The sequence below is a fragment of the Cinclus cinclus genome, chromosome 2, assembly GCF_963662255.1.
Source record: "Cinclus cinclus chromosome 2, bCinCin1.1, whole genome shotgun sequence".
Taxonomy (NCBI): domain Eukaryota; kingdom Metazoa; phylum Chordata; class Aves; order Passeriformes; family Cinclidae; genus Cinclus; species Cinclus cinclus.
Window position 1 is genome coordinate 68,587,407 of NC_085047.1, and position 22,495 is coordinate 68,609,901.

The 22,495-nt window shown below is 39.6% G+C and overlaps 1 protein-coding gene across 3 annotated transcripts in view; it reads right to left on the minus strand.

Annotated features, from left to right (window-relative positions):
• TBC1D4 (TBC1 domain family member 4) overlaps positions 1-22,495 on the minus strand; it is a 98,147-nt gene that overhangs the window by 45,867 nt on the left and 29,785 nt on the right. The window contains exon 1 of one of the 3 annotated variants that reach the window (XM_062487775.1): positions 2,937-3,252. The exons of the other annotated variants lie outside the window; for them this stretch is intronic. Within the exon in view, the coding sequence (XP_062343759.1) occupies positions 2,937-2,972 (36 nt within the window). The 5' untranslated portion in view covers positions 2,973-3,252. Of the gene's footprint in view, positions 1-2,936; positions 3,253-22,495 lie in introns of those variants that run through there. 3 annotated transcript variants of the gene reach the window in all.

Here is a 22,495-nt window from a genome sequence, read left to right on the forward strand (position 1 = left end):
GTTAGACAAGATAATAAGCAGAATGGAGCTTCTAAAATACTGAATTACCTGGATGAAAATTCTTAACTACTTTTAGAAATCAATTTAGGAATATTAAGGTGACAGACTCCTAGATCAGTCAAAACTTACTAATGTGTTTACCAAGTTCTAGTATTTCCCTGCAGAAGTCTCATTAAATTAAGCAGCCAAAGGGGAGAAATGGGATTCTTACTCCTGAAAACCACAGGGCCATTGACAATCTTCCTGGACATCTACTACAAGCTGTTACAGTACAGCAAAATTAAAAGGTTCAATGAGTTATTGTAAAGGTTTTCGGTATTCACCTGAATATAAAATTTAATCCTTAAAATATTTAAGCAATTTATCTATTTAACGCACTCAAATATTTTTTGTAAAGCCTTGAAGACAGTTATGCCAAGAAGAAAGACTGGATTAGACAGGGATACACACTATATCCTCAGGGTGAAAGAGGCATACTTCCAGCCCCAAAAAACCCTGTGGTCGGACAATTCAAGAAGATTTAATTCTCCCAGACATTGCCTTTTCTAAATCACATGGTCTAGGGGCCTATCATCTTTTTCCAAATAATGTTGGACAGAGAAGGAAAATACTATGTTCCAAAGGGAGTTTTCACAGTGTTTCTCAGTCCAGAAAGGTAGGAGCTGATAGTGCAGTGCTGCAACAGCATTCTCAAATGCAAATACATAATGTAGAGCAACTTTACTCATGAAGTTTCCCTATAATGCTGAATAGCAGAAGACCATTTTATTAATCAGAACAATGAAATTACCCCCCACCCCAATACTCTCACTCAAATATGCTGGAGCAGCACACAGATCTTTCTCTAATGCAGCAGTGACCTCATGTTTGAACCATGACAGGCACACTGAACCTTCTCAGATATTAATAACCTGAAACCAAACAAAATGGATCTGAGAGCTTCAGTGAGCTTTCTTCCCTTCCAGGATGTTAAGAGCATCCACGCCTGTCAGGAAAAAACAGCAGCATGTGTACTTTAAGACCCTTGAAACAGGGCTCAAAGTAACTCCTCAATCTCTGAACAGAGCCAAGAGAAGTCAAGAGCAGAGATCCTTCCTCAGGGCCTGTTCCAAACAATGCCCCAAATGCAAGAGGCCAGTAAGACAAGGGTGAACAATGGGTACCCTAAGTACAAAACTAAACCTGTGATATTAGTTTGTCTCTTCGGTGTGAACAACACTACAAAACCTGACTGAGAAAAAAGAAACCAAAAATCCAAACCCCAGTACCAAAACCAACCAAACAAGACTTCAGGTTGAGAGGCAAATAATAAGTGCTCTATAATGTTATTGAAGAGGCAAAATTTAACTTCCTGGGAAATATATTTGATGCAATAAGAGTAATTAAGGAAAAAAACAACCCCACACTTGAGAACCCAAATCAAATTTGTTATTCACATCTGAGTAGCCTAAGATTGTATGAACCAGTCTTCACCCAAACAGATCTGATTTGATACGTGGCGATTCAATAAGGAAAAGTTAGCTGTACTCAATCAGAGCAGATGGCACTGGCCAAGCTCTGCATCACCTACAATTAGATTCTGCTCTGAAAAAAACAACATAATAAGCAAAGCATGACACTGACACAAAATTTGTTTACCACAGGCAGTAGAGTTTTGATAGTTGAAACCAATGACAGCACCAGTTTTAGCCCGATAATCCCCAATCTCCTGTATTTGTACCACACACCTATGATCTTGGTTAGAGACCTTTTGAGCTACTGCAGCACATCATTCATTAGGCCAGATAGTAGAATGAGGTGGCAGCACACAGTCAATTCCTGGTCTGCAATTCAAGGGCTAGATCTAGTTCTGTCCCTTGTGACTAGACCTGTAACAGTGCTAATTCATAAGGGAGAGCAAACATCTTCCTCATGCATTAGTAGCACACTGCACAAAGGGCATGTGATTAGTACTGCCAAGAAATATTCTACTATACATCAAGACACTTCATTGTGTTCTACATAGAATAGTATCTTAATGTTGGAAAGAAACATCACTTTAATTGATATAAGGAATGCAAGGTCTTTCATCTGACCAAAGTGCAGATTAAATCCAAAGGGAGGACTGCAGAAAAACAATTACCACCAAATTTGTCTCATGTCACGTAACTGAAGCTTTGTTAAAATTAATTCCAACTACACAACCCTTAAAACCTCAAAACCAGAACTTCAGTTATGAATATTTATCATCAATATCTTTAAGTAGCAAAATAGAGTGTTGAGCCTACTACATAAGCCTAATGCAGCATAATAGCAGAACATTTTGTCACAAGTCTAGAACGGGCAGAGTATTTCTGTTGTAACACTACACGCTTTCTTGAACATCAGTGACAAAAGTGGAAGTATTAAAAAAATCCTTTTGAATTTACAAGAGCTTCCAGTGAAAAAGCTGGATGTCCCATTTTTTGCTGGAGGGTTAACTTTCAAATGAATCCTTCAGTAATAACTGAGCAGTCCTTTCAATTTTAATCCAAACTTAGAGCTTAAATGCTATGGCTATTGCAAAGAAGAACAAAATTCACTAGCTGGATTTCATTATTTCCACAGATAAACAGAATTTTGCTGTGCAGAGAAGCTGCATCTCTTCCTCATTTTCCACATGGAAAATTTAAGTCTGGAATTTATTAACAAAGAAAAGTCCCTCTTCATACTATAAGGCTTATAAACATAAGTGTGACTGTGAAGTACTAATCTAACCAACATGCCTAACAAATGTGGCTACTTAATGACAGCATTTCTAGCATGCCAATTATTTCAAAACAAGGGAAAAGCTCAACCCCTCTCACTTCATCACCACGCAAAGTGCAGTGGCAGATCCCTTCCACCATACAAAAGTCGGGAGATGAATGAACTTCTCTCACACACACACACACACACACGACAGGAGCAGTCAGTACCTTCTGGTGTGAGATCCAGCTCAGAAGCAGAGGCATGTCCAAGCAGAACTGTCACCAAACCTTAGTGCCACGAACACCAAGACTCAGCAACAGATTCCTGGGGTAAGTGAGTGCAGGAAGGATCCCCCTCTCACAAAGGGCTGGCAGTGCTGCCACGGCATTTCCTCAGGCTCATTTCGTGATAGCACAGCAGAGCCAGAGATCCGTGCAGCAGCCGTTATTCTTCAAAAGTCAAGTATTTCCTGATTTGGGGCTGGAAGCATCCGCACTGCCTCGGATTTGAATAATGCATCCCACTCATGATCAAACTACATACACTTAAAAGCAAAGAAAAGAGGAATGGGATACTGCTCAGAAATCAACACCTTGAGCTTTCCTAATTACTGAGAGTTTGACATCCATCATTAAGAAAGCAATGCAATGTGAGAAAAAATTAGGAGCAATAGAATGACTCTCCTTTTAGCTAGTGTTAACTTGTATATCCACAAGACAGGAGAATCCAGCCACAGAAGTGAAACATGAACAGAGACAAAATAAGCTGCATATCATATCCTGCTATGTACCAGGCATTTGAGAAGGAGACAAAATTCTTATCTTAAAAAAAAACACAACCAAATGCCAGCCAAAGTGCAGATATCCATAACTACTCTCAACTAGAAAGAAGGGTGGGAGAGGGAAAAAATTGTTTTCCTTTAACTGCTATAAATGTTTTTACCGCCCTCCAGTTAGTCCAGCACTGATCATTCAGATACTTTTTAAAACTACTTTTAAAACTACTGCATTCTGCTGCTTTCCACTCTGGTGACAGTACTCCACTTAACAGTTTTCACCATTAAAAATGCATCTTTCTAATAAGGAGATAAAAGACCAGCTTGGCATGATTCAACTTATGCAGTCACACAAGCAATTTGCTGACTTTGTTTATGCTTGAGGTATTCAGAAACTAGAACAGACGAATTTGCCTCCATCAGCTGACTTACTGCTGAAGGAATAGTATCCTCTTTTTAACAGAAATAAGGAGGATTTACAGCCATGAGAAATGCTATCACAAAGAGAAAGAAGCAACAGCCAAATTACTAAGCAATTCTAAAACCCATCTGCACTTACTGTACCGTCTAAAAATAACAGTTTAGAAACCTCCAAGTCAGGTTCTCAGTGGGGAGTAATAAGCATCTGCCATCAACTTCAATTCATTCTGCTGCATGTCTGGGCCAACACAACACAAACCCAGTAGCAGAAAGCTGGAATACAGGGGCTGGCAAATGAAATTCCAGTGAAAGCAGTTTTTGGAGCTTCAAGCTTACTGCCATCCCTGGCAGCTAGTGCTTTCAATTTTTTCTCTACAAGATCATGAATTCAACCAAAGCTTAAAGCATCACAAAACACATTAAAGGATTTCATAGAGGAACATTAAAGGATTGCACAGATTGCAGTTTTGCTTTCAGGAGACAGTCCTCTTCCTATTTGCCTGGCCTACATTTTCCTAGGTGACTGGTCAAGACCCAGCTAGGTTTGCTTCTAAAGAACTGCTGCAGAGTAGTGCACATATTTTACTCTGACATTCAGCCTTATGCCACATATTGGGGAGATCACACACTCCTGTCGAAGGCAAAGTTGACTATTACTACACCACCCTAAAGAGAGATCTTTTTTTAGATAGGTTAGCCCAAATAAAATAAAATTCAGTTTTCAAAATAATTCTTATTCATGACCAACCCAGGAATTACACTGTTATATTTTGATATAGTCAACAAGCAAAAAAAAGTACCAGAGTTGCACAGCATACATTTAGCAAACCATGGCAGTATCTAATTTGCAGCCGGAAACTTGTGGACCACCTAACATATTCTGTGTGCTACACACACACACACACAAGGCACTTCCAAATATCCAAATTTAAGCAAGCAGCATAATGATAGAAGGTAGATCAAGTTACCCTAACAGGAAAGAATGTCTAAGAGTTACAAGATAGTTTAGATGCCTGAGCAGACAATAGGTGCTTTTCTTTATAGTTCTGTGCAAGCACTCTACAGCAGTGTATCAAAGAACTTCAGTGACTGACAGCACAGCACAAGAGGAGCACTGCTTAAGCAAGGAAGGTTCTTGCATGCAGTACTTTGCTCCTATGTTTAGGCCAGTCAGGTGTGATGCTTTTCCACCTTTCAGATAAAGCTCACATTCACTTAGCTTGAGTACTCTGCAACCCACAGAAGTGTCAGTACAGAGGTTTCATGATGGTCCTTATGCTCTTGAATATGTAGATTAGTAAAACAATTCATCTGCTTTGAGTATATGCAACTTTTTTTTTCAAGTTTAGGACACAGTTCTCAGTGAAAGACTTAGCAAAGTACAGCTTGCTTGGAACAGTAGTTCTTCTTAAACTTCTTTAACCCAAGTTCTTACAAATAATAAAAGCACAAATTCAGATATTAGCTAGGAATTTTCTCCTGAAAAGCACACTTTAGCTTAATTTGGAAGTTCTAGTAAGAGGTTTATTAAAGATGTTGTTTTTAAAACTCCATCATGTTTAACACATACTCTATTTTTAAAAGGGCTTGCCTGAGAAGATAAGGTTGTCACGTGGACAGTCCCAAACAATTAATGCATTCTCTGCATTCATTTCCTTTTGGGGGGGTGTGGGGAGGGGAAAATTGGAGAGCTCATTTAAGTATTTTGCCCATTTATGATCACTATCTACTTCTCCAATACAGATCAGAAGATCATGAACTTCATTTTAGCAGATTCAAAGTCGCAATACTGAAATAAGTGCTCCATGCACCATGTTTAAGAAGGTGGCAATTTTTTAATTCTGTAGTTTCAGATAGAAGTTCTTAAGATTTTAAATTTAAAATATTAACCAGCATGTTGATTCACTATGAAATGAACACACTTTGGTCTGCTTTTCCCTAGTCAAGAGACCAAGATTTCAGGACTCCTACATGGCAGATCATGAAGACTCCAAAAGTGAGTATCATCCCAGATTTGGTTAAAACCTACCATGATACCCATGGATGACACCACTTTTATAACTTGTTTGCTACAACAACCACCTTCTTCTACTATCACTGAAGAAGAAGAAGATGGTAAGTGGTTTAATTCAGTGCTGACTCTGGGAGATGGGAGAAGTTAGATTCTATTCAGTCTAGCAGATGTGGGTATACTCGGTGCAAGGAAGTCAGGCTCTGCAATAACTTCTAGCTCCCTTAATGAGGTTAGAAATTCCTCAGCAAACAAGGATTTAGTTCTTTTCCTATGTGATGTTTTCCCACAAACTCTCAACTGCAGTGGGAGGTTTCAGACTACAAACTTTCCTTTAAAAAGGCTCTGCTTACAGAAAGTTGGACACCAACAGCAGTGTCAAGCAGCAGGTGATACTGTGACAGAGACAAAAAGCGTTACTACTGGGTTCAAGGCTCCTTTTGTCACAAGAACATTCACTAAGAATCTGTGAAAGACAAAGGCACATGATTCATCAGACAATGTGGGCAGAGTATAAAGAAAAAATAGATTGCAACCTAGTAGCATTTCAACAGCTTCGCCACACCTGTCAAGTAATGTTCAATAGCGTTCTAGTACTTTGGAAGTACACACCTGCAACATGTTCCAGCTTGTCTGCTAAACTCACAGCTCACAAGAGCAGATGTGTTGTCTTGTGACAGTATCAAATGCCTCAGCAACCAGTAGTACAATTAACTCTTCCCAGATAACAACCAGCAAAGAACCCAAGCATAAACACAGCAAGGAAGGATTTCAAAGCCATACTCATCCAGATGCTGAATTGCTGACTGCTTTGAAATGAGATGCTGGGAACTTCCACCTGACTAGACTTCATTCAGCACCGAATTCTTGAACTACCACTTTGCATAGGGGAATAATGAATACCATACCTGAAGGCAAAGTTAGCACAGCACAAAACACTAAATACTACTCTCCCTGGGAGTCACATTGGTCTGATCTTGTCAATCACTAACTGTTTAAAATACCTAGATTCCATCATCTGGTAGCTGCAAAGAGAATTAATCATTAGATAGAGTGTTCAAATGCAAACCATACAGACACAGCTGGATAAGCAAGTATTTCAAATTTAATAGCTGAAAGTAATGAAATGCATGGTCCTTTTACTTTGACATAGAAAAATTCTAAAAGAGCTACAAACTTACTGTTACTACTACTAACAAGAAAAGAAGAAAAAAAACCAAAAAAACTCACAAGACCCAGGGGCAACAGAAAAGAAAATGCTTTCCCAGAAAGCTTTGATAAAAAGAGTCAGTAAAATTAACAGACAGTAAAGACCTTTCAGAGAAACAATTTTAAAAGGCAAGACTCTTGCACCAATAGTGACATACATGAAGAGTAATCTAAGGGTGTGACAAAGACCCATGAGACCATTTACATGTATTTCCAAAAAGTCTGTGAGAGCATTTTGCTTTGGTTATGAATATGGGTTCTACACAACTGAAGGGGAAAAGGGAGCATGGAGGCACTGAATCATTGTGTAAGTATGAAAGCACAATATGTTGTCCATTCAAGATGGGTGTGAAGGAGTTGTTTCTGAGCTCACTGGGGAGCTTCTACTAAATTTTTAGGCAACATTTTCATGTACATCAGGTAATTTTTGCACTGCTTCACTAATTGCTACTGGTAGATGCTACTTACTTCAGTACTGCTAAACTTTATTTTCTGAATTTATTGAGTCTGGTACATGCTAGGTATTTCTGAACCAGCAGCTGCACAACACTGCCTGACAGCATAAACAGTAGGATTTTTGGAATTGGCTTTAGAACACATAGGTAAGAAGAACAGCTAGCCTGCATTAAATAACTGCAGCTAACTTTTTGAGAACAATATTCACAGGAAGAGTAGCATGGGTTTTATGAAGTCCTAGCAACACAATGAAAAATTAACCCAGGATTTCTGGAATTTCAGTTCATTACTAATGCAGAGCAGAACTCACACGGCTTCACCTTCCCTAGCAGCATCTTCATCTTAGTGGTTGTACTGTTTTTGTGTGGCAAGGTTTTGGTAGTAAAGGGGACTGCAGGGGTGACTTCCAAGAGAAGCTCCCAGAGTTTCCCCAATGTCCAATGAAGTCAATGCCAGCCAGCTCCAGGGCAGACCCACCACTGACCATGGCAGTGATGGTGGTAGCCCCTCCAGGATATTTGAGAAGAGGAAAAAAAAACATGCAATGGCAGTTAGGACAGAAAAAATGAGAACACATGAGGGGAACAGCCCTGCAGACACCAAGGTCAGGGAAGAAGGAGGGTCAGGAGCTGATCCAGGTGCCAGAACAGAGATTGCCCTGCAGCCCGTGGTGAAGACCGTGGTGAGGCAGCTGTGCCCCTGGAGCACATGGAGATCCATTCCGGAGCAGGGAGCCACCTGCAGCCCCTGGAGGATGCTACACTGGAGCAGCAGATCAAAGGAGACTCTGACTCTTTGGGAAGCCCATGCTGGAGCAGGCTCCTGGCAGGGACCTGTGGACCCATAGAGAGAGGAGCCAACAGCACAGGCAGTTCGCTGGCAGGACTCCAGACGGAGAACCCAGCTAGAACAGCCTGTTCCTGAAAGGACTACACCCTGTGGGAGGGGCCCACACTGGAGCACTCTGTTCCTGAAGAACTGCACCCGTGGGAAAGACCCAGATTGGAAAAGTTGGTGGAAAGCTGTCTCCTGTGGGAAGGGCCCCACACTGGAGCAGAAGACTGTAAGGAGTCCTGCTCCTAAGGAGGGAGTGGTAGAGACAATGTGTGATGAATCCCCATTCCCTGTCCCCCAGAGCTGCTTAGGGAGAAGGTAGAGAAAATTAGGAGTAAAGTTAAGTTCAAGAAAGGAGGAGTGACGGGAAGGTGTTTTCAAGATTTGGTTTTCTTTCTCGTTACCCGACTCTGATTTGATTGGTAATAAATTAAACTCAATCTGAGTCTGCTTTGCCCATGAGAGCAATTGCTAAGTGATATCTCCCTGTCCTTGCCTTGTCCCACAAGCCTTTTGTTATATTTTCTCTCCCCAGCTGAGGATGAGTGAGGGAGGCTTTGGTGGGTGCCTGGTGTCCAGCCAGGCCAGCACCCAACACCAGTACTGTCAGCACATCTTAGCTGGATACCTGCATTAGGTATGTTCTTGTAAAGGAGAAGGGCAGCATAATCCTAATGTCTAGGGATTGGTAAAGGTATACTCAGATTTAAAATGACAAAGCCCATCATGTGGCTCCTGTCTGGCCTGGAAATAGAAACACTTATTTCTGGTCTGATGGGCAAGGGATGAGAAGAGAAGAGTGATTTTTGTCACTGACACAGCAGTGTTCTCATGACAGTTATTTGGAAGGATAATGTAAATCCCATTCACTTCACCTTACTACAGAAGTTTCTTCATAATTTCAGCTAAGGTACTGTCATCCTCAGCTGCCATCAAAGCAGGATACACCTTCAAATAACTTAAAGTTTCAGAAATTAGTATGTGAGCTGCTCTCTCATAGAAGTCAACAGTACTCTCTGGATTGAGGAAATTAAAACTCAGTTTGCCTACAACATTATCTTTCTTCAGCTTATTTGTTTACTTCCAGTAGCTCAGATTATGAAAGATTTCTCTCTGCAACTGGAAGTTGGTTTGCTGATGAGAGTTAGCAGAGAACATACAAACTATTAAGAAAAATAAGAAAAAAAGGTCCCCTAAGCAGTGAACTTCATTCCACTTGCTCATCAACTCTCTCCCCCCTGGGGGGAGCTTAGATGATCTGGGAATTAACTATGTTAGGAATCTATTCTTGGTCATGTCTGAATGTCCTGTTCCCACTGAAGTCAAGGCTGGAAGCTGTTTTGCAAAGCCAACGAGGAAACACTGTATCATAAAAGTTAATCCTGTTTCTTAACTACCTCTTCTGTGATTCCTGGCATCCAAACTCAGAGGACAAGGTATGTCTTCCTCTGGTGGGATTCACAAGTATGCCTTCCAGTTTCACCTGTGACACCCACAAGGGCTTCCAAAAAACAATTCTATATATTTCTATATGGTAGATACTGGTAAACTTCAAGGAGAAACAACAAAACGCTCAACTTCAAGGGTAATCTCAAATGAAATATATAACACCAGTTAGATTTATTTATTCTCTAGGGAATTTTTAAACCACCTGGCATAGTCCCAAGTGCTGTAGTTTCTGTTTGTTCAAGAACTCTCAGGGAGTAGAAGCTAGCATAGGACAAAAATTGGATCATTTCTGCATTTTTGCTCTTGTCAAAACATCTTGCATAAATTAGCTAACTTCAAAACAGAGTTACAATACAATGAAGCTGGTTTATCAGATTCATACCTTATGAGGAGAATTTTATCAGAACTTAAAAGAGTTGAGAAATTAATATGGACTTCTGCTAGAAGCAAAATCCAAAAAATATATAATCCATTCGAGAAGGCACTATGGAACTCACAGACCAAGATATACTTCAAAGGGATTTACACAAACAAAAATCAAAATAAATAAACATCTTCATCCGTATTTATTCATAAACAGAAGTCAAGTCCACCAGCATGTAGATTTTTTTGAGTTTTGTTTCTTTTTTTAAATAGGGGAGACCTTTATGAGAGAGTTATAAACCAATGGACCTAACAATGAGAAAATCGTAAGTGGAAATAATAGGAAAATGTAAAGAACAGACATCTTTGCTCCCAAACCCAGTACTGGGTATGTACACAGTTTTGAAGTGCCAATTGAGAGCAGCTTTCTGCAGTGTTACAGCCAGCCCAGCTGAGGCTGCTCCCCACGTGCTTAAACCTATATCCCATAAACAGATTCTAACATCCTATTTTTGCTCATGGGAACACTGGCAATAACTATCTCAGACTTGGATATTCAGTTTAGTATCACACTAAAAGCACTTCACCTTCTCTACCCAAGTAGAGGAAGTATGAAAGGAGCCATTTTATGCCATTATTGCTTATCACAATCCTTGTTCAATCTGTTGGACTCTTTCAAAGATGCATCAGATATAAACACCAGTCTTGGAATTAAACAATTTGGAATTGCTACCAGTACATAACATTTAAAAAACTGTGTTACTTTCAGCTAGTAGCAGATTCATGACCATTGTTAGCCCAGTTTATTTAGATTATGGCAGCTCTGAGGCTTGACCATAGTAGACAGGTTCTAGAAGGACACAAGAAAGTAGAACTGCTGCAAGGAAATTGTAAGCCCCAATAGCATATGGTAGAAAACAGCTACTGAACAACAAATTTAAAACTTGTGCCCTTTTTTCATAGAACACAAGAGAAAAGCAATGCATGAAATAAGAGCTAATAAAAGGAAAAGGAAAAGGAAAAGGAAAAGGAAAAGGAAAAGGAAAAGGAAAAGGAAAAGGAAAAGGAAAAGGAAAAGGAAAAGGAAAAGGAAAACTGTTACACACGAATTTAGGTAATTACAGAGACACAGAACAAAGCCTGTTACAAGCTACTGGGTTGACGGGTCTGAAATTTTTATGTACAGTCAAGGAGTAATATTCTTTTGAGTTAAAAAAAAAACAAAAAACATAAAACTATCCAAAGTGTCAGAAGTTGTCATTTCTGGAAATCAGTCACTGGATTAAGTGGATAAATTGGTAAGTAGGGGGATGGTTTTAAGGCAGCATTTCAAAGAAACGGATTAGGTAACAGATGCATGTCATGTAGTAACATCCTGGTATTATACCTTGTTCCTAAGTGGGATGAAGGTGAAATACAGGGTTTAAGACACCAAGAGTTTATTTCCAATGGAAAATATTGTAAGATTAGGACACTGGTGAAGAAGAACTGGCAATCCTAGTATTTTATTAAGGTTTTTTTTCTGTATCTATGAACAGAGGCAGGAAATTAGGATCAAACTGAGGTCATGTGGCTATAATAGATGTTAACTAGTATTTTACCATAAATAAACAAGGCAAAGTCATTTTCGCAAGCAGCTTTTGTCAATAATCCTGTATTGTTTATAAGGTACACTGACTGTTGTGAATTCTCAAGCAGATAAGAACTGCTCATGGTGCATAGACTTCACAAATAGCCCCACCTCAATAAAACCTGGGGATGCAAAGCTGCTACTCCGAAATTGGGATTCCCCTCAAACTTTATGTTACATCTTATTTCATAGTCTATACATTTGCAGTAAAATTGTTGTCATCTATTCTTCTAAGAAAAAAAAAAAAAGCATAATTTTCCCCAGTTTATGGAACATCCTACAATTTCATTCTGCAAGAAAAAACTAATACAGACATTTGGGAAAATATTTATGCAATTAGAAGGATTTAAAAAGAGGAAGCTGCTAAAAACACTCTTGATGTTAACCCAACACTGAATATTTAGCAAAACTACAGTGCACAGCCTAAAGGTTTTTCAACCTATAATTATATTCAGCTTAATAGGAAAGCCTCAAATTTATGAGAAGAACTACCCAAGTGGTGATGACAGAAGAAACTTCTAATGGAAAGGGAAACCCCACTCACCAACTTAGAAAGGTTCGTACGTGCAGCTGGGAAGGAAGAAATTAATCTCAGAGTTGAGATGTTGAAGAGGTTTCCTGCCACCACCTCCCCAGTATTCTCTCAATATATCACACCAAAAATTGTGGTGAACCTGGCCATATTAGGTTAATAGTTGGCCCTGAGGATCTTACAGGCATTTTCCAACTTTAAAAAATCTATGACCTATCCTGATAGCTGCATAGAAATAAGAATGCAGACACTGTTGCATTTTTATTAAGCTTGATTGGATGGTCACACCCACAGAAGGTAAGAGTGTACTTTCAAACATTCATTTACAAAAAACATTCAATTTTGCCACCCCAGCTTACCTCAGCACTACCACAGGCCTTATGAGAAGACTTTAATTGAATACAAAGAACTGAGGTTGTGACTCTAGCCAGCACGTGTCGCTCATAAACTGACTAAATTGAAGTTTCAGACCTTTTAAGTTCATAGATAATTAAAAAATATTTAACATAGATAATTAAAAAATATTTAACAGACTGAGTAGAGGAGGGGGGAGCTGCTTTTTCCAAAACAAGAAGTCCCTTCATCATGTTAAGAACAAAGCTGCATTTATATAATTTCACTGCTTATCTGAACACCACCCTGCGCTATCTAACAAAATACACACTGCACTTTTCTGATAAAACACCCTGTGCTAAGGTAGCTGTATCTACTGGGATGTGAATATGTGTCCTGAGCCCTATTAGAAGCAGCAAAGAAACAGATGATTTCAGGTTTTATGTACTCAGCTTGGGTTTAATCAGCAGCTGCACAGTGAAGGCCCTGCACACCCACAAGCCTGAAAGAACACTGGCTGCCATGACTTTATTTCTCTTCTAACTTGAAATCTTGTCATCTTAACCTTTACCTTCTAACATCATCAGCCACATTAGGCTGAGAGTCTTAGCCAAGAGTTTCCCATTTAGACAGCGAGAAAACAGACTGCAAGACATTTCTTTTTCTTTCAATGAAGTCCTGAGGTCATCAAGGAAGGGATCAAGCAACACGCACATCTAAAGGTGCAGTAAATAAACCTTGCAATAATGCATAGAGGGCTTGGCTCTTGAAACAGAAGCGTGGCCAAGAGGCTGCAATGATCACCCTCATTCATATTGTTTTGGCAGATTCTTAGGCTATGTGAGGATCCTCTGCAAATGCTTTTAATTTTAAGAGCAGAAGTTAATATATTATTCTTTATTTTACTCTTGAGGGGAAAAAAAAGGAAAATAATTTTTTTACTACAGTATTAATTATATTTACAAATGCAATTTCATTTCTTTGGTAGATCTCACAAATTTACCACTAGAAAGATAAGGTTATAATATTTAATTTTCTACAGTACAACTGCATGGGGAGAAACAAAGAACTTGCTTTTCTGAAAGACTAAAGAATTATATGATAAACTGAGACCCCTGGAAGTAAACTCTCCCCTGCACCAGCACTGTTTCTCCATTATTGTAAAAGTGCACGCTTTAATCTCTTTCCTTCCACAGCCATGTCCAGAAGAGTTCAGACAGGCTGATCAACCATTTTTAGTCAGCAGGGCTCTGTGAAAGGACAGAAGGTCTTCATCTCAAACCAACCTGCAAGATCAGTTTTAAATGCCTACGAAGGTTCATGATCTAAGGTATGTGGTAAGTTTTCTATGAAGTAATTGCAAAGGCTATGCAGTAGAAGAAGAAAAAAATTTGTATGAGAATTCATATCACTTTAGTAAAAGCTTTTTCTGTTTCAGAATGTTTAAACAAGAGCAGTTTATCCATGGGGGAAAAATGAGTTTTTATTATGTCTTGTAGCCAATAATGAGTAAGTTAAATCTGCACAGGGCTAAGGAGAGCAGACTCTCTCTCTTCCAAAACTTGAACCAAATAATGAAGTCCATCTTTCCCAAAAAGATGACAGCAGACAGAGCTTTCCCTCCATGCCACCTGTGTCATTTGTACATTCAGCTGTACAGTGACACTTCCCAAAGCAGCTAGGTTCTAGGAAACAATACAATAGCTCACATAAGAGAACCAGCAGTGTCCACTTAGTATGTCTGTTAAGAGTTTCTGAAGTCAATCCTGTTTGCATCACTTTTCTACACGTTCAAGGAATCTGATGGAAGATTGGAAGATGCCAGCCTCTCAAACTGCAGCAAGAAACAGCTGTCACCAATTTTTTTTTTAATACAGCACTGAGTCTTTATGCACCAAGCAATCAGAAACACAGCAACAATGCAAGCTGAAGGTGAATTTAAGATGATAAGATATACAGGTGCTTTACAGTGAATTCTGATGGGAAACACTTCAATGCATTGCCAAGCACTATCACAAATTTGGTGAGAACTGCATTTAAAAAAGAAAAAGCTCTGATTTTCTGAAATCATACTCAATTTATATCCAAGTTTTTTTTAGGCATCAAGACTTATTTTTTCATACTTCAAAGAATGAGATTTCAGATACTTCGTTCCCTAGTAAAGCTGATTTACATTACATAGCACATAAGTAGCATGAAAAGCATAATCTGACTTGTGGTGGCTCATGAACGACAGACAGGACATTTATACATGCTACTTAAAACTTCATCTCTTAGGAAGGAAGATATTTGCCTACCTACAGTTCTTCAGACCAACTCAGTAGGGCTGGGAAGATTCACTCTCAAAAGCTTGTTTTCAGGATTCAGAAACCAGGCAACGTAGTAGGCTGCATCTGCACATCTTAACTTTTGCTGAAAGCATCGCCAGCTTAACCATTCTTACAAGTAAACAAGTGCTTTAAGCAACAACCAGGACTTGAGAGATTTATTTTTTCATAAACTCTTTGAAAATTTTACATTAAATAAGAATTTTAAATTAAATTTTAGCACTGACTCTGATTCTGGGCTGGTATCTGCTTATAAAACATTATCTTTTATTGTTTCACAGAATGAAACTGTCAAAATAAAGGTACAGTGTAACAGACCATAAGAATGTGGGTTTTTTTTCCTTTTTACATGAAACTAGATTTTGGAAACAGGACTCAGACTGGAATTCCACATTGTTGTAGTTCTATTCTTAGATGAGCCTAGTCAATCATAGAGGTAAGTGTAGTCATTTTCTGGGGAATGGTCAGGGATGTAAGAATGCTGTTCATGCACAGGCAGCTGTATTTCATCCCCAGCATCATAAGGCATGGCAGGATAATGGTGAGAAATTGCATCTTCAAGCACAGAAAGAGCAAGCATACATTTAACAGTTTTCTTTTGCTGCACCCAATGTGCAGCACTTAAACTTTATTCCTTGCTTCAGATATTTGAACCTCTCAGGGAAAGGCGGAGCTTCCTAGTACCTAGACAGCAAAAGGAAAGAGTGTTTAGAATGAAACACCCTACTATTTAGAAAATCAGAGTGAAAGCCCTTATTGGAATCTCCACAGCTAACCTGGAGGTGCCCAGTCTGCCTTTGTGAGGGATCACAGTGTGCTAGAAGGCCTCTCAGTGCAAGAGTTGCATGTCCAGCCATGAGACTGGAAGAAATAATCACACGTCCCTTGTGAAAATCTTCAGAAGCATCTACAAGAACCTTGTGCACCTCCTTTCCTGGCTAAAAAAAAAAACAAAAAAACAAACAAACAAACAAAAAAACCAGCTTCTGAAATTACATAATCAGTTCCTTCTTGTCTTCTCCATTGTCATAAGCACCTAAGGCTCATGTCTTCCACCAAGTTTGACTGCTATGTCTACCCTTAGAGAAGCCTTTGCTGAGGAAGGCCAGGTGGGGTGCAGAGAAGAGAAAGTGACCAAGTGGCTGTGGAAAGCACAGACACCCCCACAGAGCAGGACCAACAAGCTTGTACTGAGGGCATCTGTTCTGCCTGGCTGGCCAATGCACACACGAGTGTGTGCACAGTAAACACCAGCTATGGCTGGCATAACATGCTGCTTCTAGCCCAGCAACTACCCAAGGACATAGAATTAGCTGGGAAACTCAAAGACTGTGTGAAACAAAGAACTTCATAAACAGTTTTACATTAAAGAAATTCTTATTGTGCATTTTATTTGTGTGCTTTTACATTCTCTCTTACTTCTGGCTCCATCTCACTGGATCTCATTCATTTTCCAGGAAATGCTGAAGGCCTAGCTGAATCTTCTGAGGTACCCAGCATATTATAATACATCTCTCTTATCTCTTTTAAACAGAAGGAAATGGATCAAAACAAGAAAGTATGTAACTCATGAAGTGGCAGGAGTGTTTGTTCTGCAGCGATCTGGATTTTCCCGATTTGTGAGTGAGAAGCAGCATTGCAGTTTTACATGAACACTAGCAGTGTTATTTCAGACACAGTGAAGACCACTTCACAAATTGAATCCCTCCTTCCTGCTCCCTCTTGGCCATACAAACATTACAGCATTTCATCCAGTTACAGTCACAGTCTAGAGCATTAAGCTAAATATTGCACATTAAGACTAAGTTATTCATTATCACCAATGCTACACCAATTTTGTGTGTTTAAGCTCAACCTGTTCCTATTTACACTTCCCAGAATGTCACTTAACACCACCCACTATTTAAGAACACTGAAAACATTCAACAACATTTCCCTAGCTTAGATACTGCGTCTGAAACCAAGCTGCTGACTTAACAGCTGAACTTTACAAGAGCAACAAGATGGAGAGTATCCCCAACAGGACAGCAGAAAGCCTAACACACATCCAGTCAGCTTGTCTCACAGGACATGTCCAGAGCTTCTAGATGCTAAGACCAGGATTTCCAAATGCATAAGAGCTATCTCCTCACCTCCTCCCACAAAGTATTTTTCAAGGGCATTATACTACCAAGCTGGGATATCTGTTATGTGGCTTCAAGGACTGAAATGATTAAGTGTTTGAATTCAAAGTGTGTTACACAACCCTCATGCACAGAAACAAATCTTCAACCTTGGAATGGACACCAAGGATTTTGCCATCCTGTAATATAACGCCACTGCTACCTAAGCTACAATCAAGTTCAATATTGAAAAATTACTGAAGTCAACGTTTTGGCATACTTGTTTTCAACAGAAAAATGAACTCTAAACAGTACATAAAATACTAGTGTAGAAGTACCGTGTTTGACTAGTCAGGAATCTTCAAATCCTAGGCAGCTACGTAATATTCAACTATTTAGTCTGAGTCTTATGCTGATTGTCTTTTCTAAACTGAGCTAAAGCAATTCATGCATACAATATTTCTGTTATTGTCAATAAAAACACAACTTTCTCATGCTTTAGGCAAGAGTATTTATTGTGAGTAAAGGGACTAGATAAATAATTTAGTGGGTGGTTAATAAAAGATGGAAAGGAGTTTTACTACTCCATGTGAATGAGGTACAATAGGCATCTCATGTAGGAGATGGAACTTAAACCTGTAGCTGAATCCCATCTTGCCCTGTCCCACCCCCAAAGAGCTTTCTGTTTCCCCCCCCGAAACGAGTTGGACTGAAGAATCTGAATTCTCACATCAGAAACACAGTTAGACAGCAGAGTGCCCTGCATCTCGCTGACATCTGGTCAGGTACCCCAGACTCCACAGACTGAAACTGGTAGACAATCACAAACTGTAATGTGCCAGGTGCAGGTCCCTAAGAAAAAAAAATTCAAAAGCATGAAATAGCAATAGAGTGAGAATCCACTTACAAGCAGCTCTGATTTTTATCATCTCTTCCCCCAGGGTTACTGTCTAAGTTTCCCAAACTGGCAAGACTTATTTCTGAAGACAAATAAACACAGACTGCCACTTTCCAGTTGTCCTGGTTCTATTCAGGAGAAGGTCAAGTTTTGCAGTAGCTGGGAGGGACCATGGCCAGGAGACAGAGGTTACTCTACACCACTGTGTCACATTGCTGGGGTGAGGTGAAAAGAGTATCCTTCAGGGAGGAGTTCCATCTGGTTGAGAAAACATGGTGGACAGAGCCATCCACTCTTATCTGTTATTGGATGGGGTTTTTTCCTGTATGCATCTTTTCTTCTACCCTCTGTACAGCAACCAGTACTGTTGCTGTTATGGTTCGTTTTCTTATCACATTGCTGTTTCCAGTAAACTGTTCTTATCTCAACCTGTAATCTTTGCCTTCTGTGCCTCCAATTCTCCTCTCCAGCCACCTGCCTGAGAGAGGGGGGAGGCAGGGCAAGATGCAGCATGGCAGCACTGAATTGGTGAATACCATTCCTAAATCATGACACTGGTTTATTCAAATATCTAACAATAAAGAAAAAATAATCTAGTCTGGCTTCCACTGACGTAATTGGAAGTACTTGTTTTCAATGAGAACTAAGTTTACTGAACCTGATCTGGTATTTCAAATTATACTGAGCAGATTAAAACCTTTCATTTACTTACCATACTCTTCCTAGTTATTTCCTATTAACTTTCTCTCACTGCCTTGCAAAAGTCAAAAATTAATCCTTACTCTTAAGAAATGTATTCTTTCTAAGGCAAATCCTCCATAAATTCCACAGTGATAACGTTTTAAAAAATGACTGGGGCAAGGGGTATTTCCTAATATCCAGCTACCTAATTATGACAACTTATGTATTTCAATCTTGCCTTTATCCAGAATTTAACTTTCTTTTCCAGGAAAGAGAATAATTGCATTAAAGGAAAAAAAAAAAAAAAACAACAAACAAAACAAACCAAACAAAACAATCAAAACAAACAAAACAAAAAAAGGGCAAGAAAACCCACCATATCTTCTTCCTATCTTCCTAAATAACCCTTTCCAAAGGGTTCTTTAACCCTCAAGCCTGTCTAAATGAGCAACTGCCATTTGAGCTTACTGACCAGAGGTACTACTGTTATCATCCAAAGCATCAACAGCCAGGAAGGCAGGACATTTCCTATGGCATTCAGCAATATCTGAGAGATGCATTTCAAAGGCTTCCACTATTAGTCTCAGGGAACAAGTACCTTCTAATAGAAAGAAGGTCACACATCCAGACTCCAGTCAGAATAACAACCTGCTGCCCTACCACCTCCACCACACCCTCATGTAGCCATAAGAGCTTGTTCCTCTCTTAATCCATAAGCCTGAAAAGTGGTACTGATTTCACAGGGAGCAGTCTCTCTGCCACCAGCTCTGGATCCTTTCTGGGCAGAGTTTACGGTTAGAAGGATAATTCCTAAGGAGGCTTATACTGATTTGTGTCTAGCAAGCCTGGGATCCTCAGGGAGTCCTTTCACAAAGCTCCAGTGAGTTGCTACAGGATCAGCTCATGTGCATTTACTGAACAATTTATCACCCACACTTTGACAGCTCTGGCAGCTGCAGAAAGCCCTTCCAGCCCTTCCCTTACAGCAGGGATTCTCTAGCTTCCAAAAAATCCTTGCTCAAGTTTCAGATATTAATCAATGTTTTCTTGATGACTTTTGCTCACAGAAAGCAACTACACATCTTAAAATCAGTCTGAGACACAGACTTCCTCTGTATGGAAAGTGGTCCTGCTCTGTCCAAATGGTTAACTTTGGGCAACGATACTGATTAAGAAGAAAGAAATTTAAGGAGTCTGCCCAATGTTCTTTATAAGAGATCCTAATTTGTGGACCGGCTTTACCAAAACCCTGTCTCGCACTGACAGTTTTCCACAAAAGTGTATGACCTTTCAGAAAACAGTAGAGACTACTACAGAAGTAATTAGCAAGTTGGAGAACAAAGAAATCTGTCCAGAAAGTTGTACAAAGAAATACTCCTTTATCATTCCACCATCCTATGATTTTGTAGAAAGACAACTTTAAAATTTGGTTCGTAGCGGTGATAAAGTTATGCATAAAAAGAAAGCATTTTTACACTCCAAAGCCAATTTCTCTGCTTGAGGAAGACATACAAAGAAACTTAATTTTTTTGGTTGTTGTGGGTTTTTATTATTTTAGATAAAACAAAGTGTACCAGATCTGAAAAGAGAAGCTCAAATACTGAGACGCAGAGTCCTGTGGAAGATAAATCCTTGCCAATTGCATGTAACCACTCTTCCAACTGATTCTGTTTGAACTACTAGAACAAGAAAAGCTGATCTTTTACCTAAATTTGCAGGAAAAATATAAGGAAAAAAAAATAACAAATCTGTATAAAGGTTCAAATCACACAAAGGCCTTACAGTTACCATACAGGAGAGATAATCTTTGGCAGTTTGACTTCTGACAACTGGAGAATTGTTTGTGGGTGAAATGACGCAAACGAGGTCAGAGAGTGCCATCTACAAATGATGACAACAAAGTAAACTGTACGAAACAATCTGTTTGCTGGAAGTTGCATGGCACTGTGAGGGCAACCTGAGCACCTTCCAATGCCATCATTTGGGAAACGAAGTATTGCTAAAAACCAAGCAACATAATGTCAGTTAATTCTTGGCTTGTAGGGGCCATTATCAAAGTATTTCATCAAGTGTAACAGCACCTGTACTAACCTAGAGTCTCTCTGCTGCTTTTTTTCTCTTGCCCCCAGCTATGATCTAAAGGATATTATCCAAGAAATTACTATAGCTGTAGAGACAGTTGCAAAGTAGAAATAGTTGGGTAAGAGTGAAGAACTTTAGCTTTAAATATGAAGAATGCTGTTGGAGTTAAATCTTATAAGATACAGGTCTTTCACATGACAGCTTTTCATTAACTGTGGCAGGAGTAAAACGATTCCTAGGAAGCCTGAAAAAATTAGTAAGGGATTTTGTTCACGGTGACAGAAGGTAGAAGAACTGTAGCCAGCATTTTCCCAGTGTTTTGGGGAAAGCAGCACAGGCAGTAATGAGATCTATTCTTTAGTGAGAGCCCAATCCCATGCTAAGTTGCCCTTTACAGCTCCTAGTTAAAAGGACCAATAAAACAAACTAGGAATATAACTTGTTAACCATACATCCTGCAATGGAAAATCCCTTTCTTTTGGTCACAATTGCCAACTATCACACCGTGAAATATTCCAAAAGATGTAATGATTTTTTCCTTAACTAAAGCCTTAATGGAAGAACAGCATTGCTGCTTCTGATACATAGGCAGGCACTACATGACAGCACAGAACTTCCTATCTAGACTCTTTTCCTGAAAATGGTGTGGAGTCAATGGAACTATCTCACAGCATTATAAAATATTATTGCTACATCAGTGATTCAGTCTGGCAGTCTCTGCAAAGCCATCAACATAAACAGAAGACGCCTTGTGCCACAACTAGCCATGCAGATGAACGTACTGAACACAGTGGTTCCCACTACAAAATGCAAACTAGATGAATTGCACCCAGAACAAAAATTGTTTTCAGATGGCCTGAGGGTGCAATATTTATTCTCAAGCATAAGACTCAGGCTAGTAACTTACCCAGATCCCAGTATCTGGAATCATAAAGGCAGAGCAATATGCCACCAGCCAGTGGATTTTTCTGAAATCCTTTAAAACCACTAACAGGAAGGAAGCATGCAAACATTCTAGAGGTATGAATTACTAACTTGAAATAGATGCTTAAAACACTCAAGAGATCATGTTAGAAAACTTAGGCATGTATTGAGTGCTAAGTTCTACTATGGATCAATCCAACTCCTAACTCCAACTCCAGTCTCTTTGAATCCAACTGTACTACCACAGAGACTCAGAATCTTAATGGAAGGGAGACTTAGAAATACAAAGTGTCTCAATGACCAGTCAGAAGTCAAAGTATACACCTAACACTGCACATTTAACAGGCAAATGCCACCTTTGCAGCTAATGAGTAGCCACATCACTCCACCCAAGCAGAGCTCCACAACATGCTCACCTTCTCTCTGTACAGCATCTCCCACGCTGGCTGTGCTGACACCTGGCTGAGGTGGGAGGGAAGTGCTGCATGCCTGCTGCATTACCACTCCAAGTAAAACACAGCTATGGCACAGCTACTGTAGAGCTCTCAGCACCTGAGCTCTTTTCCCTGCACCTTTGCTGCGAAGCAGACAGGTCTTAACAGGAGCTGGAACACAACTTATGCTCTGCACATCTGACCTGCACCTCTAACAGTCCCAGAGCTGGTCTGAAGACTTTCCACACCAGTGTCACAGCCTAATGAAGGAGAGCTTGGCTTTAGCTTTTAGTCAGTGTACTGGAAGGCACACTGAACTAATTTAC